This window comes from Egretta garzetta, unplaced genomic scaffold (assembly GCF_000687185.1).
Source record: "Egretta garzetta isolate BGI_Z169 unplaced genomic scaffold, ASM68718v1 scaffold100, whole genome shotgun sequence".
NCBI lineage: Eukaryota > Metazoa > Chordata > Aves > Pelecaniformes > Ardeidae > Egretta > Egretta garzetta.
In genome coordinates this window covers 513,071-531,001 of record NW_009258265.1, presented here as the reverse complement: position 1 = coordinate 531,001, position 17,931 = coordinate 513,071, and the positions used below count along the sequence as shown (strand labels likewise).

Genomic DNA, 17,931 nt, shown 5'->3' with positions numbered 1-17,931 from the left:
CTGGTGACAGCCATGCCATGTGGCCAGGGTGGCAAGGCTGCAGCTGCACTCCCACCCCACCCCACCCCACTTGGGACCACACTGGGCTTCCTTGGAGGCATCACCTCAGGCCACCAGTAAGAGCAAACCCAGTTGCTTGAAGTGATGCTGCTGTGGGATGCAGAGGCTCTTGTGCTGCATTAGGCTGGATGCTGGTGCAAGCATCTGCACACCCCCCTCCCCAGCACTTGGGGTGCTGAATTAATGTGATGCCTTTAATTTCACAGGTGTGCAAGCACGGGTCCCCCAGGAGCTTGCTGCAGAGCTGGATGAGTTCACGGAGATGGTCTTTGCATGTTAATGAAACTAGAAAACCTGATTATTCCACGCAGAGTTAATGGGTTACCCAGGGAGGCAGCAGGAGCTGGATAAAATCATGGCTGGTTGCAGTCCTAGGGGGCATTTCCATCTGATGCCACCTCCAGCTCTCCACAAGTCTCCTTTGGCTCCTTTTCAGCTCCTTTTCCTATGCAGCTCATGTCATCTGCAACCGCCTCTCGGCTTTGCTGCCTCCCCTTCTAAGTTTAGATCCCATCTCCAGGCCTCTCCTCACTTGGCTGTTTACTCTGTTAATCAGCCAGGCGTTTCACAGCACTGCGTTGCGAGGAAAAATGCTCCGCACAGAGTGCATCTGGCTCAGACAGCAATAAATATGCTGGGCGTTCACCTCCAGCCGCTTAATGCTCACCCTGTCTGTCTGATGAAATTACAGCGCCGGGACTCCAGAACCAGGAGTCTGCTTTACCTCTGCTCTTCTCTCCCCAAAACACGGAGAGAGGAGCTGTCTGAGCTCACCGAGACGTGTCGATCTCTCCAGTGCTTTAAGAAATGAGCAGGTCTCTGTCTCCTTTGGCAGGATCCCAGCTGCTTGTGTTGAGCTGCTGCAGGTCAGCAGCCTGCCCGGCCTCTCGTTTTCCAGTTTTCTGGCTCTCAGAGCCACCTGATCCCCAGGTGTGGGGGTCCCAGCAGGCATCGGAGGCTCTGCCCTGGGGTTGAAAGGGTTGCAGTGCTGTCATTTTTCTGTGGATCCATCTCCCTGGAGCTGTCACGGCCAGGAGAGCCTGGCAGGCAGCACGGGCAGCACGGGCAGCATGGACACTTCAACCCAGGTTGTGAGGCTCACACCAGGAAGGTGTTTTTTCCTATTTATTCCTGTTTTGGATCCTCAAGCAGTTGCCTGTGAAGGTACACATCATCCACGTGCTGTTCTGGCTGCTGCTATTTCAATGGGAGCTTTGACTTCAGATGACGCTCAAGGACCAGCCAGGAGCTGCAGGACCCTTCCCACTGCACCCCAGGAGCTGCTGCAGGTCAGCGCAGGTCCCGGTGGTGAAGTGCTGCTCCACCGGCGTGGGAAACCCTCTCTGCAGCAAGAGGTGGAGATGCATGGCAAGTAAATGCCCCAGGGGAGCTCTTGGGGTGTCTTGGGTCTGCTCCCAGTGTTTCCTCCGTGGGTGTGAGGCTTTGCCAGCAATTTCCCATCAGGTGAAAGGAGCAGAAGGGAGTTTTCCAGGTGGATTAAGAAGAACTAATTTTGTAAGAGTTGCACTGGGAGGTGAAAGCAATTTAACAGGGAAAAAGGGAATGGCGTCATATCCACACAACCTTTCCAGCATTCAATATTCGCTGACAAAGCCCCTTTTAAGGAGTGACACAGTGAAGAGAAGCCCCTTGTCCTCCGGTTTCAGCAAGGACCTGTGCAAGTGAAGCTCACCTTGCCTCTCCTTCTTGCTTTTGAGTAAAGGAGGAGAAAACCTCTCCAGCACTGAGACACTGATGTTCATTCATTTGGAGGCAATTAAGCTTCCCAGCGGTTCCATGGCCCATTGCTCTGTGCCGTGCTGTGTGTGCCAAGGCTGGTGCCAGCAGTGCCACTCGTGTGATTTCCAGCTCTCGCGTCCTTTTTACAGAAGGAGGCTTGAAGGGATGGGAAGAATTGGGGGATGAGGGTGCTTAAATCAAATGCCAAGTTAGAAAGCTGCCTCTTCTAGCACATTGCTGCTGCCCAAAACGGATGCCTTGCCAATATGTCCCATCTTGGGACATCCCTGCTTGGGCTTAGGGGATATGAAACCAGCTCAAGAGCTCTGAATTAACCCAGAAGTGATGGTACAGGAGGAACTGGGATGGGGAGGGATGTGACAGGGCATCCTCACCTCCCGTCCTGCTGTGGCCACGAGCGTGATGGAAGATGCAACCTGTAGACAGAGGTGATGAATGCACGACCCTCTCCCAGATGACATCTGTTCCAGGACTTGTTAAAAATAAATCTTAACTGAAAACCTACAAAACTAAGAAGATTTCTGAGGTTTTAAAATGTTCCTTGGAAAGACTTTCGTGAATTTGTTTCCAGGCCAAAACATCTTCGGTTTTCAGCAACTGAAAGCTGAAAGCTTTGCCAATAAAATAATGCTTGAGGTTTTGATCTTCCAGTGGGAAAGAAAAACAAGCAAGAAATAGGTACTTTATTAAAGATGAAAACAGTAATCAGTCCCCAAATGCTTCTCAAGAAAAAAAAATATTTTTGAGAGCACTTGATGAGCCCTGACTAATTTTTTCCCTTTACTGTAGGAAAGAGATGATGGAGAAAAGAGAGAAACACCATTAACCTGGCCAGGGCATCAAAGAATATTGTATTCATTTATATTGTACATGAATGTTATTGAACTGCTGAAAAAAATCCCATGCCTTTGGGTAAAGAAAGCGGTGCAGATGCTTTTGCAAGTGCATCTCTGGAAACAGGACCGGCTATTGACTGGAGCAGGGAGAGCATGCGGAGCAGCAGGTATTAGGGACGGATACAGAGAACATCAGGCAAACTCCAAAGTCCACATTAATATCAGCTCATGCAGAAATACAGATGACAGGTATTGATTTTCCTTTGCAAGCTGCATGATTTCCCCCGGCTAATGAAATGCAGCCCCTTCTTTAGAGAGAGGTCAGCAGTGTGGTGTAGCCACAAAGGTTTAACTGGGTGGGAAAATAAATAATATTCCTCCGAGAGGAAAACACAGCTGGTCTGCCCAGGTCTGTACCCGCTGGAAAATGTCTGTTCGAGGCTGGAAATATGAATTCAGACAAAAGTATTTTGTGTTATGAGCAGTGCTGGCACACACCAGGGTGTGTAGGGCTTCTGGTGGAATTTGTCAGGCTCCCCTAAAATCCAGAATGATTTTTTTTTTTCTCCTTCAAGCTCGAAATATTTTGCTGTGATATTTCAAAATTACATTACGTGGATCCTCCCAGGATACTGGTTTGGGTGGAAATTTGCTTCCAAAGCCTTTTTTTAGTTCTTTATTTTTTTTTTGGACAGCTGCTCTCATCCACTGAGGAATTCCTAACCCCAAACCAGTCAGTGCTGGGGAAGGGGGAAAAGAAATGCTTTACTTGACTTCCACCCCTCTTCTAAATCCCAGGTATGTTCATGAAGTGTACGCATGTGCAGCTCCAGAGCATGGCTTGGGTGGCCAAGTTTGCTGGATCAATGCGGGGCGGCACCACACTATCCTCTTGCAGCAAAAATGGGGAATCCAGCACCTTCCCTGCTCGCTTTAAGGAGCCCATGACACTTTTCATACCCCGAGAATTATGATGGAAAAAAAGATGCTGACTCTCTGTGCCACCCATGCGCCGAGAACCCTGCCTGCGCCCCTTCCTGCAGTGCCCCAAATGCTTTTGGCACCAGCGCAGTCCTGTGCTGCCGGGAGGGACCGCTGAGATGACAAACACCGTCGCAGCCACCTGTCGTCCCATTAGGATTCCTCTCACGCTGTGCAATCGCCCTCTCTGAATGCTGTGAGAGCCCAGCCGGGGTTTTCTCCGCAATTGCTTTGCAGCACGGGAGCGCTTGTGACGAGCGGCACCGGCGCGCTCTGCTCGCAGTGGTGCAGAGCTGCTTGCTCAGGCTGGGCTGTGGGAAGATTCATAGAATCACAGAATGTTTTGGGTTGGAAGGGACCCCTAGAGGTCACCCAGCCCAACCCCCCTGTAGGGAGCAGGGACACCGCTAACCAGATCAGGCTGCTCACAGCCCCGTCCAACCTGGCCTGGAATGTTCCCAGGGATGGGGCCTTCACCCCCTCTCTGGGCAACCCCTGCCAGGGTTTCACCACCCTCATTGTAAAGAATTTCTTCCTTAGATCCAGTCTAAACCTACCCTTGTTTAGTTTAAAACCATGACCCCTTGCCCTGTCACAGCTATCCCTACTGAAAAGATTTCCCCCATCTTTTCTATAGGCCCCCTTTAAGTACTTTAACATTGCAAAGAACAATATACGTTCAATGGAGAAACCACCTCCCCTGTTCGTAACAAAGTGGAGGATTATGCTCCTCCTGCTGATGGCTTGCTAGGGTACATCCCACCTTAATTATGCTGCGTGCCTTGGGAAAAGCCTTGCTCAGTCTCTTCCTCCATGCATCTTTGCCTTGGCCCAACAGCTTCAGTAGGTTTTAGCCCACCTGCTAAACAGGCTCCCCAGTTATCTGAAAATCTTACCTTTAAATTAATTTTTTTTCTCCTTCCCAAACACATTTTACTTTCTCCAACACTTTGGTTCCTGCACAGCCTCACAGGGGCAGAGTTATGGGTATTTGGAGGACAGCACTGCTTTGGTGGGCTGATAATGGTGTCCAAACAAGCGACAAACAGCCCTTGAGTGACCTGCCCTCCGCTAGCAAAGTGCTGTGGGGGGGTAAATGTGCTTAAACTCACCCAGAAGCCCAAGACGGTGGCTCAATGGTTTGAGGCTGGATTTCAAAGCCAGGCGTCCTGAAACCCGGCTGCTTCCCACTTGCCCTGCGGTGCCCTTGCTGTGCCACTGCAAATAGCCGCTCCTGCTGCTAATTTATCACACCGTCAAGCCAAGAGGCACTAATTACCCTCCAGCAAGGGGAATAAGGGCACAGAGCACACGAGGAAGGAGCCTGCATGACCGTCCTGCTTGCTGCCTGCTTAGCACCGGGCTGCGATGCTCGCGAGGAAGAGGAGCCGAGGTTGGGGGCGTGCGAAGTTTCCGGCTCAGTTTTCATGTGCCGGAGGCAGGGAGCTGGAGGAGCCCGAGGGATGGGTATTAGCGAGTGGCTGCGAAGCACAGGGAGCACAGGTCCGGACATCAGGAACGGGAATGTTGTGCAAAACCTGGCCTCGCAGCACCTGAGCAGCCCCTGAGCAGGGTCAGCATCTTCCCCAGCTCCTGTTTGCTCCTTTCAGGCAGGAATAACCCATTTCCTACCCTCTTGCCAAGCACACTGGGTGTCCCCAGGGTGGACCCACTGCTTCTGGTCATACCCAGGATGCTGGTGGCCGGGACGAGGGCAAGACCCCAATAGGACACTGGCAGCACCCTTCATCATGGGTGGTCTGGATATATGGTAAAGACCTCCGCCTGTAGGTGCTCTCCTCCGAAATACACCTCCCCTAGGCCATGCAACAGGCTTGGTTTGCCCCAGGAAGGCTCAGATGAGGCATGAGGGAGCTACTCCTGCTGGGAATTAGGAGTGGATGCGTCCCAAGAGCCACGCTGTGATTCACCACCACTCGCCCATGGCTGCGGCTCAAGCACCCGGAGAACCCCAGGGCTGCCTACGGGAGCTCCCGGGAACGACTGCGGTTTGCCCAGACGGACAGCTCTGCGCAGAGCATGGTGTCGCTGTTAGGTAATTAGCTCCCGTTTACATCCGTTAGGTGTGCGATTAGTCTCCTATTAATGCAATTAGCGCCGTGGCGTTAGCATAAGTATGTAATTGGCACAGAAGGCAGCTGCAGCTCAGCTGCTGAGCGCCAAGTGGCACCTATTTCGGGGTTTACCTGAGCATGGTGAGAAGGGACGGCTGGTGGGCACCTCTCCGAGCGCAGGACAGGCTGGTTTCTGTGTGGATCCCTGGTTGTGTGCCCACGTGTGCTCCCTCTTTGCTTCGGCCGCAATGCAAAGCGATTTTTCACCCTCTGTCCTCACTTCCAAACCCCAGAGCTGTTTAGGGGAGCTGACGAGAGGCGTCCCAGCTGCTTCCCAGAGATGTGGGATGGGGGGAGCTGGGGTCTATCTTTTAGGGGATCAGAGGACCAGATGTGACCTTGGCTGGGTGCAAGTCCTCTCCCAAAGCCTTTTATTCCCCAGGGCTGTGTGGATGTCAGAGGTGACAGCCATCTGGTCGCAGTGCCGGGGGGTGAGGGTGGATGGGGGGAGGAATCACACGTCTGCCCACCCTCAGCCATTCCCTGGCCCCAGCCCATTTTGGCAGGTTATCAGCCCGTGCCAAGGCTTGGCTTTTGGTGGGACAATCTGGTTAAACACCATTTGCCTGCTGCACCACAACACCGACAGCAGACACTGTTGGCCTTTCAGGATGTCAGGGAAGGAGAAGGGCTGTGTGGGATAGGGATGGGCTGCGGAGTGTCCATTTCCATCCCACCCCACCAGGGGTGTCACCTTCCTGACCACCAGTATGAAATCCCCAACCCTTTTCTGGAGAAACCTTCTCCAGACAGTGCTTCTGTGGTTAATAGCTGAGCAGATGAAGCTGTGGCAAAGCGAAGGTCCCTGCCGAGCCCTCGCTCCAGCAAGGATGTTTGGCTTTGGGAAAGCTTCTGACAATCTTGATTAACAGCCTCTTCATCTGTTCATGCCGGTGATAAGCCATGGGAGCTCTGGGCCATTTCAGCTCTGTAATCAAGGGGGTTTGAAAGAAGCAATTTTCTCCTCTTGCAACCCAGTTAATTCTCATTTAATTGCTACCCATTTTGCATAGATTTTCCTCGATTGCCATGGCATTGGCTCCACACTTCCTCCTCTCCAGCGGTGCTTGACTTGCGTCTTGTTTTGCCAGGCTGAGATTTGTGATGCTTCAAGTTGTCTCGGCGCCTTCAAATCTCTCCACGCAATTTAGGTGTAACGCGCCTGAGATGCAGCTTTTATAGGAGAAAATCTCTGGGGACTGGGCTAGGCTTTGTTCCTTGCTATCACATGGTGTATTGGGGCACTGCCTTTGGGAAAAGAAATAGGAAAGCATGGGAATTACACATGGATGGGAAATTTTAGGAGCAGGAAACACACCTGCATTAGAAAAAAAAGTAACAATCAATGAGAATTTAGCATTTAAACAAGAAAACTTTCCCCTCAAAAGAGGTGGGTGAAGCATTTATAGGCTGATCTGTCTTAGAATAGGTGGACTTGGCCCATCTTCAGGGTGGATTTATGTGCAAGGGCACACAGGGAGGGAAGGGGTTAAACTGCCTCCCTACCACTGGAACACAGCAGCTAAGGAGAGTTTTGATCTGGGGACAAGCACCCAGGTGGACTCGATCCTGCTGGGAGCACCTGAGGAAACTGGGGGCTGCTCTGGGAGGTGGTGAGATGCACCTAGGTCCAGTTTATAATGCATGTGTTGGGTCTCAACTGGCCTGGGGAGATGGACCAGAAACATAGAAATGCTCAAATCTGCCTGGTGAGCCCGAGCATCCCTGGGGATGCTGAGGGTGGATGGGAAAAAGCACGTGGTGGCATCTCCCTGCTGTCACAGCGAGGGACTGGCCATCCCAGCAGCACCCGTGGAGCAGGGAGGGGAGGCAGCAGCTAATTCAAGGCTGCACTGGCAACGGGCGATAGGCAGGTTTAGGTTGGACATTAGGAAAAATTTTTTCAATTAAACGGTTGTCAAGCACTGGAAGGGGCTGCCCAGGGAAGGGGTCGAGTCCCCATCCCTGGGGGGATTTAAAATCCAGGCAGATGAGGTGCTTAGGGACAAGGTTTAGTGGTGGATTGGCATGGTTAGGGGAACGGTTGGGCTTGGGGATCTTAAAGGGCTTTTCCAACCCAAATGATTCTGTGATTCTAAGGTAGGTCGGAGGCTGCCCCAAAATCATGGCTGTGCTCTTGCCCAGGCTGGGTGGTCTCCAGGGCATTCGGGTGACAAGCTGCAGTGGCTCAGCGCATCCCCCTGTCACCGTGTACGAGCTTGCTTGGTTTCAGCTTATTATTTTTTTTTGTCACTAATAATGGGATGAGTTTCCCTTACCACCGCCTGGCACAAAGGCAGTAGCCAGAAAGATCCCTGTGTGGTAAACTCCATGGAATGAGCCATTCCCTGCTGAGCAAAACAAGGGCTATTTTATCTGCATAGTCAATCTGCGATCTCTAAGCACGTCTTGACCATATTAATGCATTAAAATGTAGCTCCCATTAGCCACCCAGATAATTTTCATGAGAATCATAAGCATTTCTATGATCATGGCTTTGGGTTAGTGATGCAGCGCTGGTCAAACTTCAATAAGGATGTGATCATTCTAGCCTATAATCCAAGGCTTTTCCTGAATGTGCCATCCTATTTTCCTTTTGAATCAGCAGGCACAGTCACACTGCTTTTTCCTGCCTTATACTGAGATCCTACTTCTGTGTTTGCATTGTATTTCATCTACATGTGCTTCTCAGGCTGTGGTTTTCCTTGTTTGTGCTCCTCCAGGTCTCTGGCTCCTGCTTGCCTTGACAACAACTCTGCAATCGGGAACGCTGCGAGTGCTTAAGCCAGGGCTCCCCTTTTGGTCCCATGTTCCACATACCCACAGGCTTCTGCAGAGCCACCAGCTCCTTGGGACTTCCCACTCACCCCGCTGAAGTCCTGCTCCTGCAAGAAGGACCTCATCCAGCCTCCAAGAAGTACCTCATCCAGCTTCCAAGAAGGACCTCATCCAGCCTCCAAGAAGGATCTCATCCATCTTCCAAGACCTCACCCTGGGAGCTGCAAGCACAGGACAGGATACCCTCCTAGTTGCAACACAGCTGGATCACCTGCTCTCCCAAAGGCTGGTTTCATCCCAAGCAAAGCTGAAGCCCTTCTGGAAGCAGAGAGATGCCAATAGTCTCTGGCAGTCAGAGACGATCCTTTGAGACGGAGGCACAGGCCCTGACACCTTGTGAGCGGAGCTCAGCACGCTCTGCAGACAAACCCTGAAGACTTTGTGCCAGCTGAGCCAGGACGGCCGTGTCACCACCACCATGTGCTGGGAAGGGCAGGTGAGGACCAGTTGTCTGTGACTTGCCTCAATGCAAAAATGGGGAGGCAGCAAATGAAGCAGCCAGGGACTGCGAGAGGAGACGGGACCGCTGGATCTCAAGCACTGTGGGAGGACCCCACTGGGCATTGGTCCCCATGGGCACAGCACTGAGCGAGGGAAGTTGTGACCCTTTCTCTGCTGCACCCAAAATTAGGGTCTCCTGCCACATGAGCCAGGAAGGGCAGCTGAGTATATCAGTGAGCTGGCTGGAAATGGATGCTGCTGTCGGAGCAGAAAGCAATTGTCTTTGAGGTATCACTGGTATGTGATGGGGTATGTCCCACTGGTGCTGTTTCCTCCAGGGCAGAAGGAAGCTGTGGGCTCAGGACCCTCCTCAGCAGCCCCCCATCGCAATACTGTCTCCTGAAGCAGGTCTCAGGCCTGGATAACTGGTGCTGGAGGATGCTCTGCAGCAGAGGTGTCTGGCAGGATGGGGCTCAGCCGGAAGAGCCCATCTCCTTATGCAACATGGTGCAAATCCATGCCTCAGTTTCCCCTACTAGCAGGAGGCTCAGCAGCAGGTTTGAGCAGCCAGAAAGCAAGAGTTTCCCATAGGAACTTTTGCCTGGCAGGGAGGAGGGCAGGGGAGCCCAGCCATGGTGCTTGCAGGGGCTCTGCTGGTACTGCGATGGGAGCAGGCTGTTGGGGACTGCAAGAGACCAAGCCATGTCCAAGCAAACCTGGAAAACCTGGACAGCCCTTGGTGCATGTCCCCATGGGAACATCGCTGAGGGCTCCAGCTGGGAGGATAGATTCAGGTGGTGGTGGCCACTGCAGATAGATCCAGAGCCCCAAGCATAAGTGACTCTTGGCTGTGAGACCAGCCCATCACTGCTCCTTGCAGATGCCCATCTCCAGCACGTCGTGTGATGCAGGCACCTCTGCTGCCTTCGGCACGGCCCTGGGGCTCCTCGGGGAGCGGCCAGGAAAGCCTTTTCTCCAGGGCTGAACAGACAGGCTCTCAGACAGGACTGGGGGAGCTGTGCTTGCATCTCTGATCTTCAGATTTCCGCCAAACTGGAAAAATACAGCCCTTTGAAAATTTCATGAGGGTGGCAGAGAGCTGCCTGTCTCTCGCCACCACGCACTTTTGAAAGCCATTTAACAGTGACAAATGTCAGCGGGAGGCTCGCGCCAGGGGGAGAGCAGCGAGTGAGTGGGCACCGGAATTAAGGGATGAAATATTTATTTGGAGGGTTGGCAGTGCTGGAAGGATGACACATCGCAGGCGAGAGGCGTCTTGTGGCAGACAACGCTGAAAGCCACAAATGAGCCCATCAGGCTATAAACTGCCACGAGATGTCCTCTCCTTCCCCACCTCCCACCCCTTCCAGGATTACTGGCAGCCTGGGAAGGTACAGAGAGGGTTAAACATCCAGGAATGGCGCAAAGCTGTGGACAACCAGACAGAAATTCGATGTCTGAGCCAGGATGGAGGAAGGGGAATCATAGTCCCAGCTTGGCTTTAAACACAAGCTATAAACCCTCTGACTGATGGACAGTGCATCAGGCCCATGGTTGTGGAGCAGGAATTGGGAGGTCCTGGATCTGGCAATGGGGTTGTTTGCCCAGGGCAGCCTGGCTGGAAGGTGGGATGAAAGCTCAGGTCCTTCACAGAGGGTCAGGACTGTGAGTTTTCCTCTCCTTCCCTCCATTCAGGCTCTGGATGGCAGGTCTTCTCCTGTGCCAGCTTGTGATGTGCTGGGGATGTAGCGCAGGGCAGTCAGGACGCCTGAACTTTAGCCCCAGGTAGGGCTGAGGCTGGGGAGCGATGCCAGGGCTGAAGCCAACCTCTGTGATAGGTTTCATGTGTTAATTAAATGAAGAAGCTGAATTAAATTTCATCTCTGTGTGTTGGAGAGGCTCCTGTGAGTATGTCTTGCTCCCAGCCTGGGAGGTCCCAGAGCACCATGGGGTCCCATCCTCGAGGTTCCACTTTGCCTCTTCCAGCCCCACAGAGGTGCCAAGGGTTAATGCAGGATTATCTCAAGAGGCTACAACCTCGTCAAGAGCACAGGATTGGCAGGCCATTAATCTTGGAATTACTTGATAACTTTAAATACAAATGTAATCAGTTTTTTTCAGCAGGAACCTGTAATTATTATTTATGTGCATGGTGCTTACCAAATTACAGCACTCTCCAAGGCTCTCTGTGATGAACAAATTAATTCTGCAGCGGAAGAGCTTGACCAGAAAGAGATGTTTGTGTCTGAATTTCACTCATAAACATTGATGTATGAAATGAAATTTGAGTTTAATTGGCTGTCCCTCCTGCTGCGAAGCACATTACATTTTTATCCTGTCTTAGCTCAGCTGGCAAGAGGGAGCATCGTGGAAAACTTGGAGGAGCTTCTCTAGTGCTGATGGTGCTTGCGTGGGAGACCCACATGGGGTGCTCCTCAACCCCCTTAGAGGCGATGGTGTTGCTACCTTCACGGAGAGCGTGTATCCCCCCTCCATGCTGTGGCCATGTGGACTTGGGGTAGAGAGGAGACCAAAAAGCCACCAACCGCCCCAGGTGCCTCTGTGGCCAGTGGGGTGCTGAGCCCACTGCAGCACGAGGGTGCTCCCATGGAAAATGGGGAAAGGCCCATGCTGGGATTGTCTTTTCCAAAAGATAATCATGCCCCAGTGTCCTTGTGAGAGGAATTGAAGTAATTTTAATCAAACAAGGCTGAGAATACACACACTTCTCCAGCTACGGAAAGCAAAGTCATGTCAGCCAGAGCAGACCACCAAGAGGAGAAGGAAAAAACAGTGCTGTGAACACAGATGCTTCTGTTGAGGTTTCTTTCTTTGGTTTTTCAATTTCCAGCTTCTTTTCCACCCAAAATGACCCTGCTTTAGAAAAATCCAAATTGAACAGGTAGCGCATCACTTTTTGGTAACGTCACTTGTATGTACGATGAAAACAAAACCTCGCTGGGGCATTTCCCCTTCTCCGTAGCCAGAAGATCTTTATTAGCTCCTGCCAAAGCAGCCAGCAGAGAAATCCAGCTGACCCATGGTGGGGACACACAAGTCACCTCCTTGCAGGGCATCAGCAGAAAGCATCTGTAAAGCTGGGAGCTGCCAGTTTTCCCATTGCATAACTCTGGGGGGTCTTTTTCTCACCCATATATTGGGTAAGGGGCAGTTTCTGGGACTGTTGGTGATGGATGAGCTTGTACAAAGACAAAAACCTGCCCCGTGTGCAGGGTATGGTCCTCGATGGGGTCACTCTCTTATACTGGGAACACATTTTTGGAGGCAATAGAGTATTTCTGGTTTTGGCTGCAGAGTAGACATGCAGGTAGGAAATCTCAATGGGAGAGAAATGGGAGGAATTTGCTTCAAGCTACTGAACTTCTCAAGTGTTTAAACAAACAACCTGGAGGTTTTTGCCTATGCCTCCCTTTAAAGAAAAAAAAGAAAGCTTTTATTCCTTTCTGGTGGTGTGTCCTGAGGAATTCACAGAGGACTACAATTTCAAAGATGCTTAAATCTCCCCAGGGCAGGAAATACTTGTGCCTGTTCTTTATAGTGGGGAAACTGAGGCACAGAAGTGTGAAGGGACTCATACCAGACCCTGTAGGGCCCCAATAGCAAAATCCCTTGGATGCAGTGAGCAGACTTGGCCTGTGACCCCTCTGGCATCCTCCTCCTACCCAAGCATCCCAGACCTCATATGGGGCAGTGAAAATGGGGCTCCGAGGAGGTCAGGGCAAAACCCACCACCTTGCATGGACCTCTCTGCTCAGCTGCTTTTGGTGACCACACGGAACAAGGTATTGGGGGGCAGGGGAGAGGTATCAGGGGCTCGGCAGCTGCACGGGAGATGATCTGAGGTCCCCTGCATGGGGAGGGAGGCTGCCGCTCCTCCAAGGCACTTAACCCCAGCACGGGAATGATTTGGCCTCATCCCCTGTGTAAGAGCAAGGAGCAACTTTGGCACTGAGCCCGCCTACATGGGTAAAAGCAGGGCAGGGAGGAGGGGAGTAAAGCCACAGCACATCCCCACAGTAGCTACCTTGGGGAGCTCAGCCACCGCTTCACTGCAGTGCTCCTGCACCTTTCCACCCCCCAAGCAGGGGCACGGGGTCAGACTGAGGTCCAGGGGCTTTGCAAAGACCTATAGACCCAGCTGGGCTGAACCACAGGATTAACTAAACCTCATGCCTCCCTTCAGACCAAGCCCCCTTTGTGTGGCTCTTCAGAGCCCCTGGGACCCATCCCCATCCCCTGTGTGGTTCCCTCCCCTCTCCTCCCATTGCTCTGCCTCACATCCTCAGTGCCAGATGAGAAATGACCTGGTCAAACCAAGCAGCAGTTACAGGATGTCCTGGGGACTGAGCAAGGGGCAGGGGAAGGCCTCAATTAACCCCAGTGGCACAAAACCAGCCACATAAAGCAACACCTGCAGTCAGTCCAGGGCTCTCCATCCATCCCCTGTCAACCCAGAGGGCTTTGGCCCCCCCACCAAGGGTTTTGCCCCCCCCCAGCAGCATCCCAGCATGCGCTCACTGGAGGGCTGACCCAGCTTCCCAAGGGATTAGCCCCATAAGCTGTCCCAGCAATGTTCCGGTGTCCTGTCACCTCAAAACAGTGACAAATTCGAGAGAGGCAGCGATGGGCCATGGGGCATGGTGCCCAGGATGGAGGCAGGCAAGGAGGCTGCTGCAACCTCTCCGGGCTCCCCCGGCTCCTTCTGCCACCCCAGCAGGTCGCACCGCTGCCAGGGAAATGAGAAAGCAGCATCTCAGCTGTCCTGTCCTACAGGTCTGCCCCAGCAAGTGGGAGCTTCTGTAGGGTTTCCCATAGCTGCAGCGAGTTTGTGCGCCCTCTGCAAGACTGGTGGGTGCAGGTAGGACCTGGCCTCTGTGCTGAGTCCCATGCAGCAAGGACATCGGCTCCCGCAACCCATACGGCAGCTCACTCCCAGCTCAGACAGCCGTGGACTGCTTGATGCTGTGGAAGCTGACACGGGTCGGGGAGGTGGGGATGGACATGGCCCGAGCCACACGGGCGCGGATGGAGTGCTTGTCCTGCCATCGGTGCCACCGCTTCCGTACAGCTGACCGGACCTGAGGGTACGAGACAGAGGAGGGGACATTTAATCACCATGCAGAGCTGCCCGAAGTTGTTCAGAGGCACCAGCCGTCCTCACACTCAGTCTTTCAACCAAAAATGCTACCAAACCCCTGCTCAGCTCCCCGGAGGCAGGGAGGATCCCAGGAGCCCCTGTCACCTCCCAGGGCACCCAGCCTTGTTTGATGCGATACCAGTGGAACGTAGCCCTTGCAGTTGTGAAGATGAACCTGACCAAGAGTGCCTCAGAGCACAAAATGGAACCAAGGGAGAGAAAGGAATCTGAGCGGGGGCTCTGCAGGAGAGCCAGCATCTTACATGCTGCATCAGATGATGCAAGGGGCTGGGAGAGGTGCGAGCAACAGTCGGAGAAGTTTTACAGCTTATCTGCTTCATGCTAGTGGCATTTCTTCATTAATTCCACCCTACATCAGCCTAAGTGCTTTGTGTGGCAGGTAAATAATGAAGGAATGCTTTTTCATTGACTGTGGCATGGGATGGCCCTGGGAGATGGGCACTGGATGCAGGTGGCTGAGACGGTGCAGTTGGGTGAACACCAAGATCCGCAGCCAGCCCAGTTGTTATTGAGAGATGAGGGACCATGAACTGCATGGTGGGATATGCTCCTGTGTCACCAGCTCGCCCTGGTCCAGTCCCTTTTTCTCCTGCATCAATTACATGTGATTTGGGAACAAAGCAAGCTTGTCTGGGACAAACTCTCCTGAGCCAGCAAAGGTACAAGAGCATTTGGGAAGAGGCAGAGGAAAGAGCTGCCCAAATGATTGGCCCCAGGATTGGCCTCGACTCTCACCTCCTTTGCTTTCTGCTGTCTGTGTTTTGGGTCAGAGCCCAGGAGATGCCCTCATCTGGGTGCCAGGTACCCATGTGTGTATGGGGATCACCTTGCAGAAGGATTTCCCAGGGATAGGGGGACCCTTGGCTCTTCTGCTGCACCAAATCACACGTCTGTGCCCCCAGAGCATCTGTTCTTGGGGTGGATTTTCCTCCTCCAGAGGAGGAGACTGACAGCAACCATTCCCATGTGGGCACAACCTGTGGCTGCAGATGTGCCTGGAGCTGAAGGTAAAGCACCAAGTCTGATCAGCAAACACCTTTGGCTGGAGAACTGGGTGCCAGCACCCTCCAAACCCAGTGCAGAGGCAGAGCCTTGGGCTGAGCTTATGTTTACTTGCAAGGAAAGGTGTAGACCCCCCTGTGCACCCCCCAGTGCTCACCTCACTGTTCAGGAAGCAGTAGAAAACAGAGACGAAGAAGCCCTGGAAGGAGACAAGCAGCGGAGTCACCACAGAGCTACGGCCAGTGGGAACCCACAGGCTCAGGAGCTTGAGAGCAACCCTGGGGTTTGGGGAGGTCTGGTTTTGGGAAGGGGCAGAAGCGGGGCGAGGCATCAGCTAGGATGGGGTCCTCCACATCCTTTGGTGGGGGGACTGGGATGGAAGCTAGTGCTGAGGACCATACCTGGAAGGACTCCAGAAAGGAGTTGAAGTAGATGAAGACAATCCTGGAGATCTCATCCTCCCCTGGGTTGACAAAGAACAGCATGTAGGTGATTCCCAGCAAGGGCAGCAGCACCAGCGTGGCCTTGACTGCTTTTCTGTGGAGAAAACAGGGACCGGAGCTGCTGCAGTGCATCCCTGGGCATGAGGACTCTCCCCATCCCATTCCCAGCACCAGCATGGCTGGGACTGGTCTGGCTGGGTCTGGGCAAACCAGTGACCAGGGAAGGATGGAGCAGAGCTGAGCTGTTTTCCAATGCAATCCCCAAGTGACTGGGCTGGTTTGAGCACTGGGCACCTTCTGTGGTTTCTCCATCCAGAAAAGGGCAGTGGATAGTGGAGGTCTGACCTTGAGCTGGCTTGAAATGATTGCTTGGCTGATCTAAGGCCTGATTAAAAAGAAATTAAGGAGAGTAAAATAATTCACAGCCTTCAACATGAGTTTATGAAAAACTTATCTTGGCTAATTAATTTGATATCTTTTCTTGATGAGATTAGAAGTGCAGGTTGTGAAAAGTAATAAAGCTGATACAAGAAGAAGGATCGGGGCTTGGCATCTAAAGCATTTGGATTAGGGGACAAGAACGACGCCAAGTCAACATTTTTTGCTTAAAAATATCCTGCTAATGGACAGATTCCAACATTAACTGAAAACAGGAGCAGTCATCCCTGGCAGGTCTGGGCTGGGCAGGGCTGGGGCCCAGGACCTGTGCTGCATTGCTGACCTTGAGGAGAGCCATGGCTGCTGACACAAGCTGGCAGATGGCACGGAGGAGCTGGAAATAACTGAGGACATGGGCATCTTCAGGCTGGCAAACCATGGGACAGCACTGGTGCAGCTTCCCGACAGGAGCAGCCACAGCAGCGGGGGTCCATCAGCTTTTTACCAAAAGCCATTGTCTAAGGTGAGCAGGAACCCTCCAGGCCTGGTTTAAGCAGGACTGAGCAGTTTATATCCTACCAAGCTCTCCCAAGTTTTCCTGTCCCACAAAATGTTTCTGGGAAATGAAAACGTTCTTCTGCCCAAAGGTGAAAAACCTTCCCAGTCAAAGTCAGGAAAATATTGGAAAACCAAAAGTCTCTCAAAATTGCTGGCTGGTTCAATAACCTTCATGAGGAAAGGTGGCATTTCCCAATCATAGCATCTGAATTTTTCCATTCTCAGCTGAAAAAGTCACCCTCCACCCAAACCTGCTTCTCTTGACCCAGCATACAGTGAGATTCCCTGATTCCTGCCCAGAAAATGATCCAGAGAGAAGCATTGATAAGGACCAAGGTGTCTTCTCCTGTTCCAGGTGCTTCGGAGAGCTGCTCTGACTGTGCACCTCTCAAGCTGTCTGCAAAATATTCTGCAGCAGGGAAGGGTTAAATCTTCCTGCCACGTGCTTCGTGAGAGTTGCCTTCTCCTTGCAGCTTCACGAGGAGGCGTTTGGGGTGGCATCAATTCATTACTCCTTCCTCGCCCTTTGCTTTGCTGCCAAGCCGTGATTTAACTGTTACCTCCATGCCAGGATTTGCAGCTCCAAGGCCAGTGAGCTGATCGGGTCCCACCAGAACGGGCTTTTGCAAAGAGACTCAGCTCCCAGTGGCTTCTTTCAAAGGCAGATCCAGCCATCCGTGTTCGCCATTGCAAAGCTCTCACAGGCCAGGATTTTTCAACAACCCCAGATGCAACGGCCACATGTCTCCAAAAAGCATTTGAGGTGCTTTTAGATGTCTCTCCATGCTCCCATCCCCTTGATACTTGGTTGATGGGGCTGTTCCTATCCCCCTAACCATGCTAATGCATTTTCTAAGTCTGCTTTCTGCAGGGTCACTCACCTGTACTGGATTGTCTCTGACGTGGTTGAAGCTCGGAGCTTCGTCATGAGGATTCGGACGATGTTGAACAGAAAGATGAAGTTGATCTGGAAGGAAGAGGGCACCTACTTAGCATCTGCATCCCCAAGGTTTCCTCCCATTTCCTCAGCAGAGGCAATGGGCTGTGCCAGGTGAAATGGGAACGTTTCCTCTTGAATCTGTTGTCTTCCACGCGCTGGAACAGGACATCTGCATTTATTGTTTTTAAAGCACTTTAGCAATAAGATTTAGGAGTTTGCTCAAGGGAGTGGGGCAGCAGGGCACACCAGGAGATTGGCAAGGAAGAGCAAACATTAGAGAAAGGGCTGAAAGAGTTGGAGGAGGAGGAGGAATAGAAGGTAGTCAAAGGGATTTGGGGAGAGTGGCTGGCATCACCGCAAGGAGCCGCCTGGGCACTCT

General features: G+C 52.4%; 1 protein-coding gene across 1 annotated transcript in view; it reads right to left on the bottom strand.

The window, feature by feature from the left end:
* Window positions 1-14,010: 14,010 nt before the first annotated feature.
* Window positions 14,011-17,931, bottom strand: part of CRHR1 (corticotropin releasing hormone receptor 1) — a 27,698-nt gene continuing 23,777 nt past the window's right edge. Inside the window, exons 10-13 of the mRNA XM_009648141.2 lie at window positions 17,494-17,579; window positions 15,635-15,770; window positions 15,391-15,432; window positions 14,011-14,151 (exon numbers count right to left, since the gene is read on the bottom strand). Of these exons, the coding sequence (XP_009646436.1) occupies window positions 14,011-14,151; window positions 15,391-15,432; window positions 15,635-15,770; window positions 17,494-17,579 (405 nt within the window). The remainder of the gene's footprint in view (window positions 14,152-15,390; window positions 15,433-15,634; window positions 15,771-17,493; window positions 17,580-17,931) is intronic.